The following is a 25,116-nucleotide window of genomic DNA, read 5'->3' on the forward strand; positions in this document are numbered from 1 at the left end:
TGATATCGGAACCTAATTTGATTGATGCATCTATATCATCCTGAGCACCCACTTTTGGGGGTATGTCGTCCAATGAGTTGAGCGATGCGTCACAAGCACGGTCGCACGAACCTGAACGGTTCCCAAATTAAGAAAAATGTTTATCTAACTCAAAGAATTGAATATATATTATAAATATGATTTTGAAACAATCTAGTGATTATTTATGTTAACGAAATAACTTGGAATTGGTTTTAAAAATGCATTTGGTTCCTCAATTTAAATGCAACATGGATCTAATCTGAAAACATCGATACAAAGAACTCTCTAAATAACAAGATCAATTGCACATAATTCCCACCTCAATGATATAGTCTTGGCCATCCGCGCCATGTACTGCTTTGACTGACACAATATCCAGACCTCCAAACATTTCACTGCAAGCATCAACCCATAATCGATGTCGGTCAGAAACAGGAATTTCTTCCAACATAGCGGACCCCATATTTGCCTTCCAATTGTTCGAGATAGAAGTTCGTCTAGAATCATGATAAGTTATTATATTTAAATGTTAGTAAATCAATTTTAAATAACCAATGAATAGTTCCCATACTTGTTTGATCCCGTATATTGCAATATTCGCAACAAAGAAATTGCTAGTAAAATTGCTACAAAAAATACGATGGCTCGCGGCATCATGCAACACAGCAATGCCAAATGGAAGTTATATATATTATGCGACAAGTGCAACTGATTTACCGTTTCTTCAAAATAAGTGACGTGAATGTACTATTATCAGCGCTCCACAGTGTGTGTATCCATAGGGAGGTAACTAATTTTGTTCGCCTACTTTTCATCAAGTTGTGTAAAGGAACTGAAACCCATGGACAGGGGGTATATTCACTTGGCTAACACAGCCTGTCACCGAACTCGTAATAGAACTAAAATATAGGAAATCGGAATAAAATTATGCCCCAACCATAATCTGGTACACACACTACGGAAGTACCCTATTATCTAATGTCCCAGTCAGCATTAGTCTTTCTACCGGAACAGATATGGCAACATTAAATTCCACATTTTCTCCTCTCGCTCCTCCTTGGCAGCGATGCTTGCAACTAATTCAGTAATTCACATCAATCACTGTTGTTGAATGTGTAATTACGATTACTGCAATTTATAAGTTGATATTTGAACTTACACATGAGCACGATAAGTTCCACCAATCTTCTGAACTCTGATGTCAAACTTAGATTCCACAAATGGTTCGCTTACAGCGTAGGTTCCGGATAATGCGACAACTCCAGCCACATCTTGAAAATTGTGATGATTGTTCACTTTCAACTTCGCCATCCCACCGTGAGCGTGGCCTATCTTGACGATTACTGGAAACGACGAAGCAGTCAGCTGTAAAAAATATATATCTATATATATTGCAAATTTTGCTCTAATGTTGGGTCGTGATACCTCACTTGCAGACTTTTAAGTCGCAATCGTATCAGCAGAAAATGTTACCAGAGATTTTTTGCATTTTTGATGACTGGAAAAACCAAAAGTCAAAACGGTCGCGCAATTGATATGAAGCTTGCCAAAATCTGGTTGCTCAAAATATAAATGCATCTTCTTTAAATTTTTCGGCTTGAAATAAATATAATAAATATTTTCTAATTCTATAAACAGTCTCGCATTAGTCACGATAGCTTTACGTGCATAAATATGAAATATTAGTACTCAGTATATCACTAGTATTCACTGTTGTATATAGAATAGAGGGTGATCGCTTTTTAATCAATAAACTATAAAGTAATATGCTTATGTATGTATCAACTCGAGTTATTTGTCGGTGTACAAAAATGTTTCACATTTTATTGGAGATCCCATGAAATCGACAATAGAGAGATAGATATTTAAAATACATAATACGAAGTTAGTATTTATGGTGGTATTATAAAACTTACAATGACAATGGGTGTACGATTAGCGTGGGTTGTGGGGGTGTGACATCATTCAGCCTATTAAATAACGTAACAATACTATTTTATTTTTACTATTCATATACGATTTCTCATGTGACTTCTATGCAAATATGAATAAATAAATGCCGCAGACGTCTGCCATTCTAGAAATGGCGCCAAATCCACCCACGAAGCTTTCGGGATGAGTGTTGCCAGAAAATCACCTCCCAGAAGATAAACAGACGTTCAAGATAATCATGTTAGACATTTTGCAACACTGTAGATAAATACCGTGGCAACATGATTAAATACATCAGCAAAGTTTAGCTATAGCTAAGTTCGGAAACCATCAGAAACCTGTAGCTTCCCACCCGATAAATACCAAGTCAATCACAATCGATCACGAAACCACAGATTAAGATATTATTTTCCAGCAATAAAAATGGTTGCAATTAACCGTTAAGGATATCAGACAGAGAATAAGGGGTATGAGTGACTCAAATCGACCTATTCAATTTCTTAACAAAAAACAGACATTTGACAGTTACTCTTAGCATAAGTATAAGGCGATCGTATGAAATTGTTTTGGCTATTCTGAACCAGAAAGATTCCGCAACTTCCGAAACTTCCTCAATTTCTCAAAACATTAATTAATATGTAATCCTTGAAACTTGTGTGAATCCCGGACAAGTTTCGGTTTGGGAGTGTACCAACATTTCAAATCTTACGTGAGGAAAACATATATACACGTAATCAACATTATGTCACTGAGCTTATAAATAAACCCTAATCATGACCTTGCAAGTGGTAAATAGGAGAAACACAAGTGGTGTAGGCGTTGCAAATGCATCATTTTGAGCTGATTTAAATCCACCTGAGTAAACTTTGTGAAAAGTTTAATTATGATGGACATGAAATTATCCACCTGCCGTCATAAATTTATGATATATTAATCAGAAAAGCGCCGCAGGTGGTCTGATTCGACAAACGTTGAAATGCGGTCATTTTAATCGCTGTTTATCTTCTTACCATACGTGATCTTCTCCGCAAGACAACATTGCAACAACATAGTGTGGTAAGTTTAACACAAGTTTCTCCTTTGGAAAGAATTTCATTTTCATTACACGTCGATGTGATGTACATATTCTGCGAACGCCTTCAGTTTAGGTCAAGTCTAGAACTTCGGTATGTAAATATTGAGTACGATAAGCATTTTGAAATTGGTATATAAGAGCATATTTGACCAGTTTGGGTCTCTGAAAATGTATTATAGGTGTTGTTTGTTGTAAAAGTATTCGGTCTTCAATTTTTCGGAGGTCAGTTTTATAAGCTCTTTTAGGTTCATGTTTATATATAAAAACACATGAAGAAATGTTCCATGAACCAGTATGCCAGAAAGCTGGGTGAACAAGTACGTATAATTCTGCTATTCTAGATTTTATATCCGAAAAACATTTTTGATGTATAAAACCTGACTATTTATCAATAGGAGGATGGATTGCAATTTATAAAAACGAACGCCAATCTCTGATTCTTCCGATATATATCGTCCTGGATGCAATTTGAATGTTCTCCTCGGATGAGGAATACTGGCTGCCCTCTTGATTGCGGTTTTGATTTTTAGGGAATGTACACTTTTGACGTGCCTAAATCACGGAAATATGTGTATCATTCCGTTGACGCTACAGTATATTTAATTCACTTAAAATTGTACAAGGGAGCAGGAAATACCGTGTATTTGCATTTTACAACTCGAAAATTTGCTGATCTAAAAATAATTATCATGCAACCATATGAAGCTAATACAAACGAAGTTCATTTGCAAATTATCAACGTAAAGTTGAGAATGTTACTTTAAAATTTGGACTCGGAACTGACGATAAATGACGCAAAACGTCTGAGTTACGTTTTTGACTTAGGGGACGATCTACGTAAAAAGGCACGCCGCAATTGCTTCCTCTAACTTTCAAATGACGTCAATAATACGCTTAGACTCCTTAGAGCATAAGTTCTATTTTAAAAACCATTTACAATATCGTCACGAGCTGTCAACACTTTCACGTTCAAAAGTGTAATCGCTGGTAGACAGATAAATAAATAAAATTAATATGATACGTATTCGCAAGTTTAAATATGGATGCTTCATAACAGCGACAGACTGCTCTTTGACATAACCCGGAAATGACATCTTCTGGAAACGGGGAGTGTTTATATAAAGCAAAGCGCCCGTAGGCATTGAAGTAATACGGTGTTTGCAGAAACGCGATACTTTCAATGTAGATTAGTTTTTCAATAAGAGGTCGCCTCCGTGATTATGCTAGAATTATTCACCTCATTTGAAAAAATCCAAAATAATATATTCTATTGTCTTGCACTCAATTTACAAGTTGGTGTTTTGTCTTCCGGTAAAATAAGCCTGTTGTAGACTTGAGGCCAGTGTTAGGTAATAATCATGGAAAACATAGAAAGTAGTGGATGCATGGTCAGACAAAAATGAGAAAGATGAATCTTAGAGAACGTGTGTTTTACCACATGAATTAAATACACACTTATCTATAACTCCGAATGATCAGTCAAGCAAAATAAAAATAAAATATATCAATTACAAAATGAATCACTATAGAACCCTAGTAAAACCGGCGTAGCAAAACTAATTTTAAGACAGCAATGAGAAAAATAGGGGTAGAATATGTTGTTCGAACGAGCAGAGGGAATCATTGCACGTTTGTGAAACTACAAATGAATCATAATAAATGTCTAGTCGAACCGAAAAATCGAAAACATCGCCCGATTTGTTTTGCACGTTGTTATGGTGCCAGGACTTGTGTGATTTATCAATCATAGTAAGTCGACAAGCAAATGTATTATTAGAATAAGATTAACTCTTACAAAATCTTTGTGAGAGATTTTCAAAAAAACAAAATTAGACAACAGGCGGATATCTTTGCATATCCAAGTTTCTTATCATTTAAAAGGTTTGTTTTATTACTTGAATCGCTGGAAGGCTGATCAGAAATTTTGAATGCTTTTTTGCAAACATACGCTTTTGATAGAGCCAAGCCTAAATTTAACTATAGTTCATAACTACGAGTGTATAGTTAGAGTGAATATAGTTAAAGCTTTTCTACCAGGAACAAGTCGAACGAACGCCCTAGGTAGGACATTACGAAGAATGCACGCGGCACCAAATATGAACTAACTACTCGAGGTTTACAGTCATAAGCAATGAATCCAATGACACTGCCTTTTGTGTTGTCAGTATAAATATTATTCTATTCGAGTTGAGCTGTCAATTTTTGTGCAATTGTATTGAGTATAATCAGTATATTTTGGTCGTTGATTTTTACACAATTTTTTTAGCTTTATTTAACTGATGCAACCAGGTATCACGAGTTTACGACCTAGTATTTTAACTAGGATGAGCAATATATATTATGTTATATGATTGCTAACGTTGTGTAACTTCGCAACAGCAAATAAACAAAGAAGCAGTAGTGGTAATTTATGACACTATGACAACAAATTGAGTCGAAAATGCTATTTTTTCACATTTTATATATAAGTATATTGTGCAATGTACTGGATGCCGATATAGACACTGACTGATATTTAAAAAGATGATGTGTTACTGATTGATTTATTTGTACAGAATGTTTGTTGCTATAATAATTTGATGATTAGGTACTCATAACAAATGCTACAAAATAGGCAGGATCATTATTTTAGCAATAACTTTAATAAGGCAGACCAAAATGTACTAAATAAACCTGTATATATATAGAGTAATTGAAATGTCAATGACATGATGTTTCTTCGCATGATCTTCATAAAATAACACAATAGGAATTTTGCTGGACAACTGTAAATATTTCAATCTTTTTTTTGCAGATCGTAATATTAGAAAGTGATAGCATTTGTCTTATAGACTTCAAAATGGCCAGTGTCTTAGTGTTTGTCCTGGCAACTCTTTTGTGCTTTGATGTGTACAATATGGTGAATGCATGTTCCTGCCAACCTGAACACCCGCAAAATTTGTATTGTAAATCAGAATTCGGTGAGCTATACGTCTGTATTGTATAATAGTCACAAAAAAGCAGCATTGTTTGTATAGTATATGTTGTTAAATTATATGGGTATGTCTTGATCTTAAAATATAACAATTTTAAAATACAATATTTATTTATTTAAGGGTACGTGCGCCATTAAGTAGGAAATGCCCTGGGAGGATAAAACAATTTAGAGAAATTCCCGAAGAAACACTATTTTACCCACAATGTTAATAACCTATTCAATGATGAATATTAGCTATGTATAAGCAGCCAATAATATGTTAAAAACACTTACATACAATTTTGCCCGTAGCAAGGCTTCTTTTTATAATATAAAATTACTTATCAATGTGTTGCAAGCGCAAAGTTCGGTAGGCTAATACCCAAATATGGGTATTAACTTGCGTGAATAGTGTATTGAAATTACACGTGAGAACGTGTTTCGTATACTTGAACTATTTCATTTATTTATTCAGTAATAAAAGCTCTAGTTGGCAAAGCAAGATTGGTTGAACTTGGAAATGACGGAAAATACAGAAGAATTCACAAACATAAACCCGATAAAGAAGATTCAAGTGAAAGTTCGGGGTTTGCTGATAAAATAAGCCATGAAACCGAGGTGATTTCATTTCAGACAACTATTAAGAGCAATTCAATACACAGGCTATTCTTTAAAAACTGTTACAAATAGACTGACAAGTGACAAGTGGAATTTTATTGTTAACATGTGTTCATAGTTTAATAACCTGTTCATCTAGATCAGGGGTGACAAACCTGCGGCCCGCCAAGGTATTTCGTGCGGCCCGCGTAGCATTCAGACGATTTAGTGTATGTTTGGCGTGAAGTCATGAATCTTATAAATACTTATCTGATGATTTGCCATGACATTCCCATGAAACTGTCCGCGCAATTGGACAGGCCACTAGGACAATCCTTAGATCCGCGATAAAATATCAACGACTACAATTTATTTTAGTACAATATAAATTGATTGTACACTGATGCCGTGGTAGCCGATCAAAACATTCAAGAGTAAAAAATGCTGCGGAACGGAAATTCGGATCCCGAACCGGAACTCGCGGCCCAGTGAAATGACGAGTGTATGCGGTTGAAAATTTCCCAAATCGTCAATTTGTCCTAATATGAAGCGCTAGGTAAAGCATAAAAGTTGCCAAAAATCTCACTAAAAAAAACATGCATTAGTTGTTCTATTTTTATTTTATGCTGTAATATATCATCAAATAACTTCAGCTGTATTGATGCAGTTGTTCGCTTTTGTTGATGAAAATTAAAAGGTATAGTATGACTAAAAAGTTGTGTGGCCCGTTTACTCAGCGGTGACTGATAGAATGGCCCGCGATAGCAAATGGGTTCGTCACCCCTGATCTAGATCAAAATAATTTTGTACGCATCAACAAGTCTGGTTGCATTCAACTATGACTAGTAGCGTTTCCACATTTTAGGTCTATTCGGTTTCTTATCTATATATTTAATAAAGAGTGTCATAGGCTGGCACTAAAATCTCTTGAATGTACCATATCGACGTATTGAGATGAAAAAAAGTTGTTGTTTATTGGGGAAATTTCCCACGGTGTATTGTTGAAAAAAACAAACATTTTGAGGTCATTATGACCTCCTATGAAGTTCTATATAATGCCACGAAACATTCCATTGAAGCAACGATAAAAATTCTAAATAATTCCTAGTGCAATTTTTAGGAGAATTCTGAAGTAAGTACAGTAAATATACTGAACGAAGATGCAAATGAAGAATCAGACCCGATGTTAGTTGTTGAACGTGTGTTGCCTTACCCTTTGACTAACGAAAAAGAGGATGATACAGAACCTGCAGCTGGCATATCTTCTGCAGCGGTAAGGAAATTGGTCAGAGGTATTTTACTGGCTGTAAAGTAAAAAGAAGATTTCTCACAAAACAGAGGCAATCTTGATCACAAAGAGATAATGTTGCTTTGGAGCCTTTGAGGCTTTTGGTAGTCAGCCCTACACGATAACTACCTAACCAATAAACATGATTCGAATCAAACTTTTGATATTTAGTCTGCTAGCAGCCTGAAAATTTCCCCACAATATGCAAAATCAATGATATGTACAAAGCCGTGATTAGATCCATGCAATTAAATTTAGCTTTCATGTTTCCAGGCCTCCAAGAGACGTAGAAGGGGTAAGTTTTACTTCAAGTAATTATAAATTTCATTATTTGTATATAAATTACATTTATATTGACATGTTATTCATGTTCGCAATTAAGATGGTGCAAGACTACTTGCTAGAAAAATTAAAATATGGTATATATTAGCCGAAATCATTCTCGTTTTGTCACCCACTGTGTGTAGTTCTAAATCTGCCTTGGTCGTCCATTCTCTTATTAAGGTCCAATCGGATTGGCCAGGAGTGTAAACGAAAGTTTGAACATAAGCTTGATAGCACTGTTTGAATTACGCATAGGAAATCTACATTATATTAGAATGCCTTCCCGATAAATACATACCAGTTTATTTAGACAACTGTACAACATTTGATACATTCAATTAATAGACTGTACAGACTAACAGGGGGTTATTGTATTCAGCGCGTACACCAGTACCATATACCAAGAGAACTGCTATCCGAGTGAAAAATAGACTTCTAAGAAACTTCTTACCGCACAGATATTTACCACCTGGTAAGAATAAGCTTCTGTGTTGATGAGAAATAGCGCTAATATTATATGTAATGCTATAATAACAAAAATAGAAATGAATTCCGTTACCATTAGGACCGATTACTATATTTCACTGTTGTTTATAACCTGATCAATATATATATTGGTAAAGTAAACGCAATAATCAATTGCCATAAACATGCGTTCATTCGTTAAAATAAACTGAAGGAGACAATGTCTCCAAAATTCAATTATTCCTACCCGATCCTTTCTAGCAATATTTTACCAGTTTTCAGATACCTTTGTACATATATATCTAATGTAGGGATGTTTTGGACTATCAATTTTACTGTTTCAGGTGCTCCGTCAAGGCAAGCAACTCCAGAGAAAAAACTGATGATGCAATACAAAATATCGATTGTGAAGGTACGAGCTTACTTGAATTTCTATTGAAATACATAATGTTGTCATCCACATTTCCGAAAACTTTTCAAAGAAACTCGTCCGTAATTGATATATACCCTATAGGGTGATTTGCATATTCAGCGATAGTTCATCTAAATGCTCATTCGTTGCTAAATCATTGCTATAACGTTCATTGCTATATCTTATATTGACACATTCTGGTATTTTTCATTACTCTTCATACGCCCATTGAAATTACCTGCCACGCGAGGTCATTCACACAAAACGATAATAATTGAATGCCTAATTCTTATGTCTCAAAACTATCTTTTAGACATTCAAAGGACTAGAAAACGTAACTAAACAGCAACGTGCTTACATGTATACACCACCTCGTCCACTATGTAATATGAGACTGACAACAAGTAGATCTCCATTTCTTTTAATGGGTAAGATTGAACCTCAAATTTTAATTTTACTCAAAGGACAAGTTAATATTATATATACATATGTAGCGATTTAAAGAAAAGTGTTTGAAATCCTAATAAAATATATTTGAATGAAATAAAAGTTTTAAGACGAAGAATTTTGCCCATGGTTGGTGAATATTTGAGTTTGTTCAATATTATAACATTTCTAGCAATAAAGTTATAATGCGTAATTCACTAAAATAAAGATTTATGCTGCATTCGAAAAATCTACAAGGATTTTACATAGCCCACACTTTGATTGAAGATACGGTCTGCCAAGTCAATTTAATTGAAAATTTCCGTAATGTATGATTGGAAGAAATTATTTAACACAGTCAAATTGTTAAGTTTTTTTTTATCAAAATTATTCGAGCAAGCTCAGTGGGTATTTAAAAATGACATTTATACTCAGTCGCTTGATTTATATTTCAGGGAATATGCAGGACGGAGTCATGGTTATTCGGGAATGTGATTACAAGATTGACTTGTCAAAGCTTTCTGAAGGAGCATCTAAGAATTTGATCAGAAATATGAGATTCAGATTTGGAGATGGTTGCAAAAGTTGTCATATAAAAGTTTGTAACATGGGAGGCTGTGGACCACTTGTAAGTTTATTTTTAAGTTTTTACGCGTAATATAATGAATCACACACGAAATTTTACGGTACATTCTCATATCATAATAAAACATATTGGCCTAATCAGGTGACGAACCTGCGGCACGCCAAAGAATTTCATGCGTCCCGCGAAGCATTCAAGCGATTCGGTGTATGTTTGGCTTGAAGTCATAAACCTTTAGGGACTGTACAGGAAAAACGGAAACGCCAGTATTACGTATATTACTGGCAACTCTATTTCCAATACATCTTGTTTCGTTGAATCAACAATGGATCAAAATAACTATTGTCTTAGCCTAGTTACGCTGTCTTATCGGCAAACGCATCGGGATTAATAGAGGAGTAACCTTACTTTGTGAAAATGTAATGTTTTGGTGCACGATACACACGGTATATCTGGAAGTAATAAACTTCAAAATTTCAGCTCAATGATTGAAACAATGGAAGATCTTGAAAAAATATCTACATTTTAAAAATCGGTTATTTACCACTGGATGAATTCGTTTATAATTTCTGTATCTGGAGGCTATAGCGAAATACGGATCTTTTGTACAAAGCCCTCGCCACTAATGCAAAAATGTGAAATTCGAGAAAAACACCACGTTCTTAAATAACAAACTAGTAATTATTCAGATGCGGTTCGGGTTCGGAATAATTTGAGAATATGAATTTTCGGCGCAATTTGTATTCCTAGCTATCACTCTAAAACCGTAACTGGATTATTCCAAATTCTTCCTAATGTGAAGCGCTTAGTAAACAGAAAAATTTCCAAAAATTTCCCTAAGGAAAACATGCATTCAATGTCCTATTTGTATTTCATGCTACAATATATCAATGAATAAATTCAGCTTAAGGATGCAGTTGTTCGTTTATGTTGATGGAAATCAATTGGTCTCATAGTATATATGACTAAAAAGTTGTGCGGACCTCTTACTCAGTAGTGACTGATAAAATAGCCGGCGATAGCAAATGAGTTCGTCACCCCTGCTATACACAAATATCATATGTGGAATTTCTTTTTATTTTGATAAGATGTTGTAGTGTGATAGCGTTATTCTATGATTTATTTCCGTGAATTTTTTTTTGAGAGTATTGTGTGATGGGAAATTCATCCATATTAACAATTGTTTGCATGACAACACTTTTCAAAATGACCTTCACTAACTTCTTATTATTACAGAGTGACAGACAACCATTTCAATGTAAATGGAGAGAGTGGTGGACAGTACAAACTCCGGGTGCAAGTCAGTTTGCCTGCGTACGCGGCAAGTCGGGGAAATGTCATTGGTACAATAGTGGAAACAAACATGCCAAACAAAGTGACATAACATTGTCTTACTCTCGTTAGATGGCAGCATGGAGTACACGAATCGAAAACAAAACATTTGTAAACAATATATCCACTACAAATAAAGCAACAAACTTTTTTTCAGTATTCATTGAGCATTCCCTTTTTCGTTTTCTTATCTTAAAGTTATATACGCACCACGCATATACTGTTCTCGCACCAGTCATCTTTTATGAATTTTTTCACACTTTCATTTAAAACAAAGTTCCAAACCTCCAGCCATTGATAAGGAGGCTGCCATGTGTTCACAGAATGTGAATGATGATTGGGCAACCTAGGCGATGTGGTGCACACGGGTGTAGTGCTCAACAAATAGTGCAAACCCAAATTACCAAATATTACTATTTACACGAAGAGTTATTTTTTAATGAGATCATATACGCAACAGTTGCTACTGTAATCCAGCACCCATTTTTGTTTGGTTCAAAATAATAAATTGCTTTTCGCGATACAGATTAGACTACCAAGACCAAAAAAGATGTGCTTTTTATGCCTATTAGCGCTTTCCAAATGGTCCATCGGGAAATTAACAAGCCAATTATTTTGGAATTGTCAATTTAAATTCAATCTTGTCGCTACCGTTCAATTTTAATTATGTTATCATTCTAATGATGGACATTTTACGACCAATCAGGGGCCGGACATCTTTCCAAAATAAAAATGGTAGTTTAATTTGGGTCAAGCGTGATCACGCATATTGTCTAATGGCACAGAGAATTCATTGGAATGTGTAAATAGGTTTTTATCTTGATTTTGCTTTGTTGATTTGATACAGTGTTTAATAAAAACAACAGTTGTAATAAAATCACAATGTAGAGAATGTTGTAAACATAATTTCAATACAAATCGTGTCCGCAATATGCAGAGTAACGTTCTATTCAATTTGATAAGGTCGTCGTAATTCAAAAGTTACAAGTACTTAAACCCCGATTTACGGGTCAAGCCAAGTCAAGGGTAGTCTTATTGAGAGGCAGCATCCTCAGCAATTGTATTATTTAAGTAATAAGCCGAGTCGAGTCACTGCTGTTTGAAATCAAAAATCGGTAGTCCCGTAGTGTGTGTACCAACCAGGTTATGGTTAGGTCATAATTTTATTCCGATTTCCCCTTATTTTAGTTCTATTACGAGTTCAGGGACTGTCTGTGTCAGCCATATGAATATACCCCCTGCCGATAGCTATCAGTCCCTTTACACAACTTGATGTAAAGTAGGCGAACAAAATTGATTACTTCCATATTGGTACACACACTTCTGGAGCGAGTCATAGTAACCACATTATCACTAAAACTTCCATATTGTGTTAAATTAACGTTATTTGAAGTTTCACATTTAATCATATATTCACAATATGTATGCCGTCGAATTACATCCACGATGTCAACACGAAGCATAGTCGAGCTTTTTTAGATCGAATTTCGTTTGGGAACCGAATAACAAGATTTTTTTTTTTGAATTTTGTGGATAGATCCACAGGCGCCTCCATACTCTTAGACCAGCTCCATGACATTAATTGTCTGGGTTCGGCTATAATAAAGAAATAGAAGTCATTCTAAACGTATACATCATTACAATAAACGGTGTGAAATTTAATTGGTTAAATGATTTCACACTATTTCGCAACTTATTTATAGGACAACTTCGAAATGCGGGGGCTGTTAAATATGGCGCAATAAATCAAAATTTCTATGATAATATTTCATGTTATTGTTCAGCTGCCTCGTGATAAATCCTTTTATGACAGCGCGTGTAATCCTTTCTACAATCGAAAGGCGACGAAATCAAATATAGAAAGTGCTATTACGGCTATGGCATATGTTTTCAAACTCTCATGGTCCATAGATAAGTTGCACCTACATGGGATTATTTATAACTCATTCATGTTTGGCTGGCTAATAAGAAAAATACAAGTTATAATAAGCCAACGACGGAAAATCACGAAGTCAAATATGGTGGTTAGAGAATACTAACAAAACAGTAAAATTATTTTCGGGAAAAAGTCAATATTTTATCAGCAAAGTAAACAATCATCTTGAAAAGCATTTAAAAATCAAATAAACTGTGCTAAAATGGTATTTGTTTGTACAGTGCGGCTATGTCAAAATGCCATTGAAAGACAGATTTCTGATTTTTTTTAGTAGTGTATTCACTAAAAAAGCAAATAAATTGAAAATAACCAGAGCGGAAATATAATATTTGCTAAGTCAGAAAGTTCATTTGTGAAACCGTCAAAACATAATACGCGATTGTGTTCCCTTTTTCAAATCAAGCCGGAATTTTCGCAAACGTGACTTTCCGTTATTAAAAGCGATTTTCACATCGGAATGTTGCATATATCGATGTCAGGTGTGACGTTTTATTTGAGAATAAAATTCATTTCATTAACTTCGGAATGAATCCCGTGACTTACTACAAATTGATATAAATAAAAGATTTTCGTCAAGACAGAGACAAATTAAAAGAGTCGAAGAGGTGCTACACGTGAATTTAATCGGTATTTCAAATACTTCAAACAGGAAAAAACTTCCCTGTGGTCACATGTATACAAGCTATTTTTAAAATTTGAAATTTTTAGAGCATAGTAATCAAATAATGTTACTGGAGTTCCCACTTGAATATGACTATACCTTACAGTCGTCAATACTTCAAATCTAATCTTCAAATATTCTTTGAATTAATAAAATTCCCATGGTGAAGTGGCGGTCAAGTGGTCAAGATGGACAAGTGGGTGGGAGTAGTCGCCATCACATTGGCTTTTTTTAAATGAATATTGACTGAATAATAAATGAAAGTTTTAATTTAATTCATTTTTGGTTTGGAATAAGTTACAAGCAACATCTTGCGAAAATTATTAATTTCATTGTTGACAATGATAATCTTATCCTTCAATTTTGTATAGTACGTGGGTAAAAGTATAAGCAACATATATAAATGAGCAAACAGACCAGGCAAATAAATATCTACGGAAATTTCATCAAAAAACACCGAAATTAAAATTTGGCCATTTAGCAAATTGCAATATTATGCAAAATAGTAGGGGCTTGCATGTTTTTTTGGTCTTAAATAACATGCGTTATATTACATGAGCAGAACTACTATGTCCCTTTTTCCATTTTGCATAGAATGGTCAAATTGCGACGTGCGTTCAATGTAACGACCCAGAGCGGTCAATACAAAATTAATTTATAAAAAAAATGTGAAGGTAAAAATAAAATAAAAACAAATGAGATAATGGAAACACGTCAACACCTCTATATTTAAGGTGAATGAGGTGTGTGATGGGCGTTTTCAATTTAGATGGACTCACTAATGTTGTGTTTGATTGTGAATTTTACTCGGAACCACGAATTACAATAAAACATTGGCGACAATGTAGTTCATTTAATGAAGTTTTACTATTTCAAGTTTCCTCTTCTATATGATAATGTGTTGCTGTCAATTGTTCTCAACGACTGACGCATGGAATAAATATCTCTGCACTTAAGTTTGTTTATAAAGCAATTTTTGTTTGTTGCACTATTATTTATATTGAAAATTTAAAATGTATTCTGAGGTTGTTAACCAACTCGAACCCTCAGAAAGCTGACAATTGGTAATAAAAGGGATAACAGTCGCACACTTTAGATGCTAAAAATCGTTGCTTTTACAATGTTGCGTCATAACAAGTAAGTTCAATGTGAAATGTACGCAGGATTTTCTATCTACACGCCTTATCTTATAGCATTGGTTATTGAAAAGAGAAATACACGAAAACCCAAATGCCGTACAAATACTCCAGTGAAATATTATTGCTCAGAGGTTCATGAAGTCAAGAATGAGAACCCCTGGTTGAGATAGATCCAAGATGGAGGCCACGCATAATAAGCGAATTGAGAAGCGGGAAGCACACATATAAATCTAGTGAAAAACAAATCACGAGAAAATTTCTAACAATTTGAAAAAAGCGCTCTACGTATACTATTATCTGGAACATTTTGGGCAAAAGTAACGGTTTCAATAGACAATAACCTAGTCTGTGGATTTATCTGCTTTAAACCATTAAACTGGCATACTTTTGCGAGGACGGTGTTTGTGAGCAGTATATACGAGGCAAACCAAAATCGTCAAAAATACTACAACGTGTAAAAACACGCGTGGCACCCTCAATAAATAACTAGTCTAAAATTTGCATCCAAGAAAGGTTCTCATCTACTCCCTAAAAAAATTGCTTAATAAATCAATATCACTCAATGATTCTGTCAAGAAGTTTGTTTTGAATAAGGGATTAATCGACTGATCTTTAGCAGATAAAAGACAACAAAACGGATTCCGTAATGGAAAGTTGCAAAGAACAATTAACTGTGCATTCCTAGGGGAATTGGGCGAAAACGAGGTAAACAAGTACTTTAATTATTTTTCGAATTCTCTGAAAGAAGTATGTTTAGAGGCTTTCAGTCTATTTTTCTTTTCTTTCACAGGTAATACAAAAAAGTTCCAGTACTCCAAATTTATACACCGCTATTTAGTGAAGTACGTTTCCTACAACTTAGGCTAAAACGTATTATTATTTTGATGATTTAACATTCATCATACTATAACTATATTACAGCATGATCTTGAATCTGCCATTAGCGTTATTACATAAGATTTTTAACAGTCAAAATGACAAGTATTGAATTTTCGGTGCTTCTGAAGTATGCGCACCAAGATGTCGCACAACCTGAACCCTAACCTGGTACACAACCTGAGTTCAGGTTGTGCGCCATCTTGGCGCGCATACTCCAGGAGGTCCGAATTTTGACTCGTCATCGCAAAAACACTTTCCATTATCAGGCACATAAGCATTGCAGTATATTGCCTCAATACAAATTTGAATCAAGCGATTATTTTTAGAATTTAAGGAGACTTTATGATCACCGTGTACTATTGATAACAAAAACCAACGGCATATCGGACCGTATTTATATGTATTATTATTATTATCGTCTTTTTATTATCAATTTCGTTGTATTCATATTGAAGTCAATGATTTTTTCATTGCTGTTAATTGAAGATCGTTACTGATTTTTATCATGTTTTAATATGTGTTCCGATCAATGCAATGTTTTGAAAGATAATGCATTTTAGCATAGAGTAAAAGTCGCGCATTTCTTAGTTTTTAATCTTTATAATGTCATGCTTTTAATTATGTGCTTCGCTTAGTTTTTCCCAAGAATGATGAATTACTTTCCTAATATTGGTCAGTTTGACACTTTTGATTGAAAACCGCAAATGAGCTAAGACGCATTAGCATTTACATTAGGACGTTTAGATTCCGTACACAACTCTATCTTCAAAGTATGAGCATGCATGGAAAGCGCTCAATTAAGCTCACAGTGCGTTTATGTCCCTATGTACTAAATTAAAACGCTTCTGATACTGTAAGGACTGTAAACATGTTTAACAAGCCGACTTTGATTTGACTTTTTGTTTCCCACGTCGACGTAACGAGCAAAAAGTCGGGTTGGAATTTGATAGATGATAAATGAACAGTTGAAAGCATTGAGAAAGGGAATACCACACAGCTACTTTAGTTTTCTTTTTAGATGACCTATTACAACTATCTGATAAATTTTTCATTGCTCGTAGATAATCCGCACTAGGATTAAATGACTTATGTACTTCTTATCTCTGGCACGGTATCAAAACTTTGAATTTTAGTTATTTATGCAACTATGTGAATAACCAGAGTGAGCTATCTGATTTTGATTTTGTACTACATCTATTAGGCACTACGGGCTACATTGAACCGTTTGGTGAAAAATATAGGGTTTCGTGTAGCATTCCATCAGAAGTTACAATCGTGTTTATCCAAATGGTATGTTTCGAAGAAACGCACGGTTTTTGACTTAGATCATGCGAGTCATTTGGGTGCGTAATGTCGAGATTACAATTTACAGATAGCACATCTTGAAATGGAAAACCCTTCTTCCGATGTTGGCTATGACATACCATTTGCAAGTTGAATTTTTTAAACACCAATATGATGGATAATACTCACTATTCAATAAGTCCTGAATAATAATAGAATTATTAGGAAATCACCATCAAAGTAATCAATCAGTGATTAGCATTTAAACCAAATCATTATGACGTATCGTTGAACGAAGTGACGTGTGCTCAACTACTGATCGTTTCTCTTTCTCTTTTGCTTTGAACCACCCAACGCCATGACGTACCCTTGAACTATTAATATTATGAGTGTATAAATCTTAATACTATGTCAAACCCTGTTGGCATCAAGGACATAGAAAACTGCGCTTCTATTAATCATAATTTAATCTATAATTTAAGACTTTTTAGAGTCACGAAATAAAAGAGTAACGCGGCATTTTTACGTAATACAACTTTCGCCAACATTTTGCTAGAACAATCTTCATGTTGTTGAATTTGATAAGCTATTATTGGCAGTGATTATTTCCAAACCCTGTTATAAGTTATATATAAAAAGGATGATCCTCCAAAGACAACAGAACACAGGTTAATTGGAACATATTCTAGAGAGAACATAATCTTTGTGAAAAGCGATATAAAAACTCTATAAACGATATAAAAGAAATATTAAAAGCATTCGATTAAATTAAAACTTCTAGCTAACGTTCTTGCAATTGGCTTGGCATATGATACAAATTAAAAACTAACTCTAAATATCATGTTCTTATGTGTTCGCTTAGTATGGAGACAACAAAGATTATAATCTTAAGAGTAAACACTATGATTTACATTTCAAAGCGTATCTGGACCATTATTGATATACTTACTGATCATACCAGATACCGCTCAATTGTTGCCCTGAATCTGGTTCAAAACAATTTACTAAGCAACATGACAGATGGCTGAAATGACATCCGTCTAAACCAGGACACGTAAAATCGATTTAGTCTCAACAAAGTATAGGTTTCGCAACATAAAGATTCGCCACGGTGGGAAAAGACCAAAACGACAAAGCGAAATTATCTTTGAATGTAAACTTTCTGCATTTGAAAAAAAAACCACGACACTGCAAAGACGGCCATTGTGAATGCATTTAATTTGCTACCTGTTTGAGCTTCAAAATTAGATTCATTAGAATTTTCTCATATGACCAAGTGACAATGTGTAATGTGCAAGTGATTTTAACATCGGGCGATTGCCTTATAATCAATATTCACATGGGACATTTGATGAGCACATGTGAACCTCTGGGCCAAATACTTTTGCATAATACGATTCTTTTAAAAAATTCCAAGAATCAAACATTTTTCCTAAATATAAAGTAATATTTAATTTCGTTGACAGTGTAGAAATAAAAAATGGGAACCTCCAAAGATTTACAATTTTAAACAATGTACTCAAGGTATTTTGACATTAAACTTGAAGTAAAGCACATCTGGTGTACGTTTGTTTGTGGTGAATTGATTTCATTATTTTCAAAAAAATAACAATTTCCTTTCGGTGACCTTCAAGATACAAAAAAACATGTACCCCGACAACGTATAATTTTATGTGAGGCAAAATTTAATACATTATAACTAGAAATTTGATTTATGAACTGGTTTCTATTATTATCACATTACAATGAGTCTGCTCGGAAGAACAATTGCAATTGTAAATTTATACCAATAAATTTACTGCATTTTATGTTCTCATTCGTTACATAGTAATGATAAAAAATAATAATGGTAATTTACATCTCTGAAAACCAAACTTATTTTATTATTTAGTGAACAAAGATTAGAATTTTCAGACAATGTTATCCATTGACTGAGACCGGTTATTAGCAAATATTTACACAGAATTTCTGAAAAAAAAATTTTTCGGATAAATTTGACGTTATTAGAGTGGATGATCTAATCTAGTCAAAGTATTCATGATATCTCTCATTATTATCTTAAAAAGTCTAAAATTTTATAAATTATGCACAATCGTCTCTCTGAACCTAACCGTCTCCACGAAGAACTTATTATCTATTTCCACAAATTTTGCCTTGATTATATTACGCAAAACGTGATCATTAAAAAATTGGCAAATAATTTGACAAATCAATAAAATGCTTGAAAATTTAACTATGTGCTTGCTTAACATAATAACGAAATGGGGTTTGCAAAGATTAGTTTTAAGAAATTTTGGGGCTGTAGTCCACCAATAAAATAATCAGTAGTGCATCATTTATTCTGGTACAATCTTATTCGAAAACTTGAACATACTTTGTCAGTATGAATAGGGCTATCGCAGACAATGATGTTATTCTTATGATTGGGGACTCCAAGATCTTGAACCTCTTTACGTGTTAAGCCTCCTTACTCGGAACAAAACTGCTTTAAGCGCATCTCAAGAGTGATGTTGGCAAGTGACGAAAACTTTCCAAAATTTTCTATTTGTGATTACCATAGGCGTTTGTATTTTTGTATAAAATGAATTAACACAACATTTGCTAAACGTATCCAATTGCTATACAACAAACCAGCATCCGCATTTTCATATCAATTCCAATAGTGCGTAAATCTGCGTCACAATTGCGTTTGAACCTTGATCTACGCCTCGAATCAAATTCAAATTCAGTTCAATTAACCTGTCTCCATGGACTATTATATTACATCACAAAAAAATATGATTTTAAAATATATTCATAAAAAAGTCACTTGCTAACGCCATCTAGATAAAAAAAAACGTATGGCCATACAAAATTGTGGATAATATTGAAAACTATTCCCCGATTTATGGTTGACTGGCCTTAGTTACACAGTTGTATACGCAATATGTCAAATACGTATTTTGCACGTAGTTGGAATTTATTTATGGAGCGTGCCGCGTAAAAGGGAAAGGACATGCATGTCAAAAAGTCAACATCACGTATTAGGAAGCGAAATATCATAAATTACCGGTCACTGTTTTCCTTTATTGGAGGGATTCGAGAGTTTAGATAAACAGAGAGAGCTGTATATTTATATGTACATGTCTTAGAAAAGAGTTTTTGTTTATATTAAGAATTGTAAACAAAGAAAAACTTTTGGATGCTTTTACTTCACAAGTTCGGTGTGATAAAAACGTCATTTGTTGGTGTTATTTCCACATAACATGCACATATACACACAAACAAGCACGTGTGTACGGTAAACACACACAGACTCTACACAATTGAAGAAATTCCCTAACAGTTCTTTTTTGGCATTAAAAAATAAGAAAATGTGAAGTTGAATAAAAATTCTGGCCAGAAAATTGAATATTGAAGATATTTATTTTTTCAATCCAATCCATATTTGGACATAGAATAAGTTAGCCATATTTGGATGCTAAAAATTGAAATTCATTTTCATCGTTTTTATAAATCATAATCCTTTTAATCCAGTTAGATATGTAATTAAAAAACATGCATTTTGTCTACTTCAAAGCCTCTTAGATCATGACGTAAGATCTCGTCTGCGTAAGAACCAACGTAATCCGTACAATCAGAATGTATTTTTCAACAGGCATGAACTGTGAATGAAACGTGCTATAACATACTATGATTATCATGGTTCTTGCATGGTTATATAATAATAAATACAATTCCCCGTAAAAAGTGCAAGGTGTCAATGGGATAGGCCGGAACATAACATCCCTTACTTTTAAGTCACGTGATTTGCTTATATACGCAATATTTCAAAATAAAACTCAACTAATAGACCTATGACGTCATGGCCTATATAGAACAGTAGATTGACCGATTGCCACGAAGAACTTTGAGGCAAAATTTACTCAAAATATTTGTCGACAACTGCGTAAGACATATAGGCAAACAATGCGACAACTTTAAAACAGGTAGGAAACTGTTGATTCCGACTTATTCGAAATATTCAATGTTTACCCAAATGCGTCAGACTGCTCTTAACTGGCCGGTGTTTTGTTCAATACATTAAATTGCAGAAAAACATATATCTAGATGCCAGTCGCAGAGATATTGAATTCCTTATTTGGCTATAATTTGGGTTCATTTTCTCCCAATTTTATCTAGATCCACAAAAACAACCGTTTTATTGCTCTATAGGTATGATATTTTGGGATATGATCTATTTTATTTAAACCCATTTCGACACCTTAAATTCTCTAAGTATGATGAAAAACGTATAATTCTAGTATTAAAAACTCAAATATTACTGTATATCCATAAAAATTCATACAATCATTGCTAATAGAAACCAAGGTGTAAATATACACTTTCACAAAGCTCGATGCCCAAGAGATGAGTGGTTAAAACTTTCGATTACTCTCTTTAAAATTTTGCGATTCTTTGACGAAATTCTTAGCGCGTTTAAAAATACCAACTCGTGAAATGTATTTTGATCAAAAAAAGCATTTTCTCCGCTTAGGTACCTTTTTATGCAAACAAAATTTGTTGAATATTGTTATACAAGTCTCAGCAAAATGACATAGCGTATTATATGCCCAAAAAGGAACAAATAAAAAATATTTTTATATCTTTCACCCCTAGAGTCCATATGGACTGGTCTTTTTTGGTTGGACATAATTGTAAATTTTGACTGAACTATTTAATGTCGCCATCCACAAAAATGGCAATAAATATTTGAGGTTGAATTCATATTGTATTCCGTGGGCGATTGTCACGTCCACACAAGCAATCCGGGGGTCACGGGCAAAAGCCGTTGAAAACAATGACGTGCGACAAGGTATAACATAACAAGATTTTAGTGTAACTGTTATACTATTACACTGAAGTACCACGCGGAAACGACGTTACTGTATGTCGATTCCAAATCATTTGGTAGAATTCAGTAAGTGTATACGTTGGAAAATGCATTCATAGTCTTCCTGTGTAATTTACTTGTGAAGTAATTATTCCTCCCGATCTCAAGTTACACTCAAATGTATTCATTAGTTCATCTAATTTCCTCTTAAACGCGACATACAAAACACAGGTGTGCATTAGATTTTGTGCTGAAACGTGTGATTGCTTTATGTGTATAATTTTGCATGTTTGGCCTAAAACAGGGAGTGCATAAGTAGGCATATAATTATCATCGCACCAAACGTAACTGTAGAAGGTTCGTGTAGTAAATATAGGATTAAAATTTGAATTTATGGAGTAGAAAATTGCCACTTTTCTACAACGCTGTTTCCTTATTTTGACATCACGTCATTCGTGAACAGCAATTACGTAACATGTGCCACTCCATCAACATTTGGCGCCATCAATATAGAAACTCGCTAGCACTATTAGACCAATGAAGCTCACATATTTTTCTTGGTCAAGCTTGATCGTAGTGAACATTGCCAATTTGTTACTAGGGAAATAAAAAAATACAAAACACAAACCGGAGTTACTCGAACGGAAAATTCTTCTGTGCTTCATATGACATAATGAAATCTGAAACGTGCTCTCAAAGAGAGACATACATTATAGCGTAGTTTTGGCTCTAAACAATTTTAATGCCGATTCAATGGTTCCGGGCACATGTACAAATAATTAAAGGTCAATGTAGTCGCTAAGTAGCTGGTGTTGTCATCTACAATTTTGAAATTGGATGAGTGGTCATGAAATAATTGCTTAACATGACTCACAATGGGCCACATAAAATTAAAATGGTAAAATCAAGAGCAGAAGTGCGTGTGAACTAGACATATTGTAAAAAAATAACAGGTAAGGTAAGAAGACCTGGAATTGAAAAATAAGAAGACGGTTCATCATCTTGCGATATGTGAACCTTGATGGTCATATTGACTCTTGTATAGTGAATTATTCAAGTGCAAATGCAAGTAAGATTACAATTTTTTGCAATCCATAATCCGTGTACGACATACGCTCGATGGCAAGAAATGATATAAAAAGTTTCAAGAAAGGAAAGAATGAATTTGTAACTTTTGAGTGAAATTGAAATATGAATGGACAACACAACACACAATTCAACGCGTAACATTTTACCCAGATATTTGACGTTATAATGGATTAATTACGAACGAAATAGTTCATCTTTTCTCCGAAGGGGGAGGCTCTAATATACGTAAATTTTTTGTTCCAAATTGTCATTTGAAAATGATGAGTAAAAATCGTTCTCGTGACAATTGCGGTTATTGAGATGCAAAGCACCTGTGTGTTTTATAACCACAGATGTCTGTGTAAAGTACAAACAACATGAAAAATTGCGACAGGCAGACATATATTTTGATTATTCTTGTTGGTATTGAAGATATCTTAAAAATTGTGGATTTTAAATTCAGGCAGAGACATTTCTCAATTCCTAAACCGACATCATTTGATATCCCATGTAGTATTGTAACGAAAACAACTCGCGATGACGTCAATATTACGTAAAAGCGATAATATGGAAAATGGATTTGGAGAAATTAATAACAATGATGCTTTTGATGTATCACGTTTGGGAAGTAAACATTATTTGGTTCTCATTTCAAAAGTTCTGTCGGGAACAGCATTCTATATCAAAATTACGTTTTTATTCTTCGAAAACAATCCTAGTGAATAGGGCGGATGGACTGCACTCTCCAGGCGGTCTTTCATTGGCTCACGAGAAAAACAGAAATTTCAGACATATCGTCAATCTGCTGTAACAGTTTCGTCTTGTTTTGAAGCCACAAACAAAATGACGTTTACTGCAATATGAAAGTCTCAATTCTCCAATTAGGAGGAATTTATTTTAATTCAATGGTGAATGCCTATGTCCAATATCACAGAAGATTTAAATTTTGTTCCAAATAATCAATACTTCTGTATGAAATACAAGTGATTTTGGGAGTCGACTCATATCATGAAAATATTTCAATATTTGAGACAGTCTGGCTATGATGAGTAGAAATATATTGAGTCCTGAGAACATAATGGAAATTCGACTTTGATTCTGTTATGTATGCTTAAGAGTTTCAGAGGCATGGTTTGCAAAGTAGGCATGAGAATTCGGAATTATTAATGAAAGTACGTGCAGTGCTTAAAAAAATACGAGTACGAAAATCGTTTAGGAATCTAAATATTTGAGGAAAATAAGACATTTTCTTCCTAATAAATGTCGTCAATTTATGGAATTCTGTGAACGAGTTTCGTAAGAAACAAAAATAACAACATTTTCATATTGCAAAAAATAATGATGTATGAAATAAATGCGTGTGGGAAAACAATAACATGCAAATAAGATTATTGCGTTATCAGGTATACTACGTCTTTATCTCACGACTTGTATAATATAACAAATTTGCAAGGTATGTTATCCGCACATGTACCATATCTGGCTAGGCATAATTTTTGACAAACGAATAATATTTATTTCTCCTAGTTTCACATGCAACATGATATTATATGACGTCATCGCGCAGCGGGAGTTGGTATTACAATTTTTGTACAGCAGATTAAAAGGCGATTGCCTCGCGGTGTTCGGGATTTTCTCCTAACTCCCCACGTGCAGCTGAAAATCTGATTTCCACAAAAATTTGACGGATTCATATGAAATACTTAACACTGAAAAAATAGACATAAAATGCCAAAGTGTACTTCCATTACCGTAATGAATGAAATGAACACACCATTACAAATGCTAGGAGCTGTGAAACTATACCGTTCTGTAATATGGTATCGCAAACGGCTAGAAGTGGGTTTCCTATTCAAAAAAGTTTCAAATTAGTCGAAAGATTCATA

General features: G+C 34.1%; 2 protein-coding genes across 3 annotated transcripts in view; one reads left to right on the forward strand and one right to left on the reverse strand.

Moving 5' to 3' along the window:
* Positions 1-25,116, reverse strand: part of LOC120339091 (synapsin-2-like) — a 39,602-nt gene that overhangs the window by 2,021 nt on the left and 12,465 nt on the right. For both annotated transcript variants that reach the window (XM_039407157.2, XM_039407156.2), the window contains 2 exons: positions 1,181-1,386; positions 341-518 (listed from right to left, as the gene is read on the reverse strand). In XM_039407157.2, coding sequence (XP_039263091.2) covers positions 341-518; positions 1,181-1,386 — 384 coding nt within the window. The remainder of the gene's footprint in view (positions 1-340; positions 519-1,180; positions 1,387-25,116) is intronic.
* On the forward strand, positions 3,203-12,303 carry LOC120339106 (uncharacterized). The gene is made up of 10 exons (XM_039407173.2): positions 3,203-3,345; positions 5,823-5,988; positions 6,460-6,602; positions 7,702-7,854; positions 8,143-8,164; positions 8,573-8,665; positions 9,003-9,070; positions 9,384-9,498; positions 9,952-10,124; positions 11,316-12,303. The coding sequence occupies exons 1-10, from the start codon at positions 3,298-3,300 to the stop codon at positions 11,481-11,483; spliced, it is 1,149 nt and encodes a 382-aa protein (XP_039263107.2). The 5' UTR covers positions 3,203-3,297; the 3' UTR covers positions 11,484-12,303.

The sequence above is a fragment of the Styela clava genome, chromosome 9 (assembly GCF_964204865.1).
Source record: "Styela clava chromosome 9, kaStyClav1.hap1.2, whole genome shotgun sequence".
NCBI lineage: Eukaryota > Metazoa > Chordata > Ascidiacea > Stolidobranchia > Styelidae > Styela > Styela clava.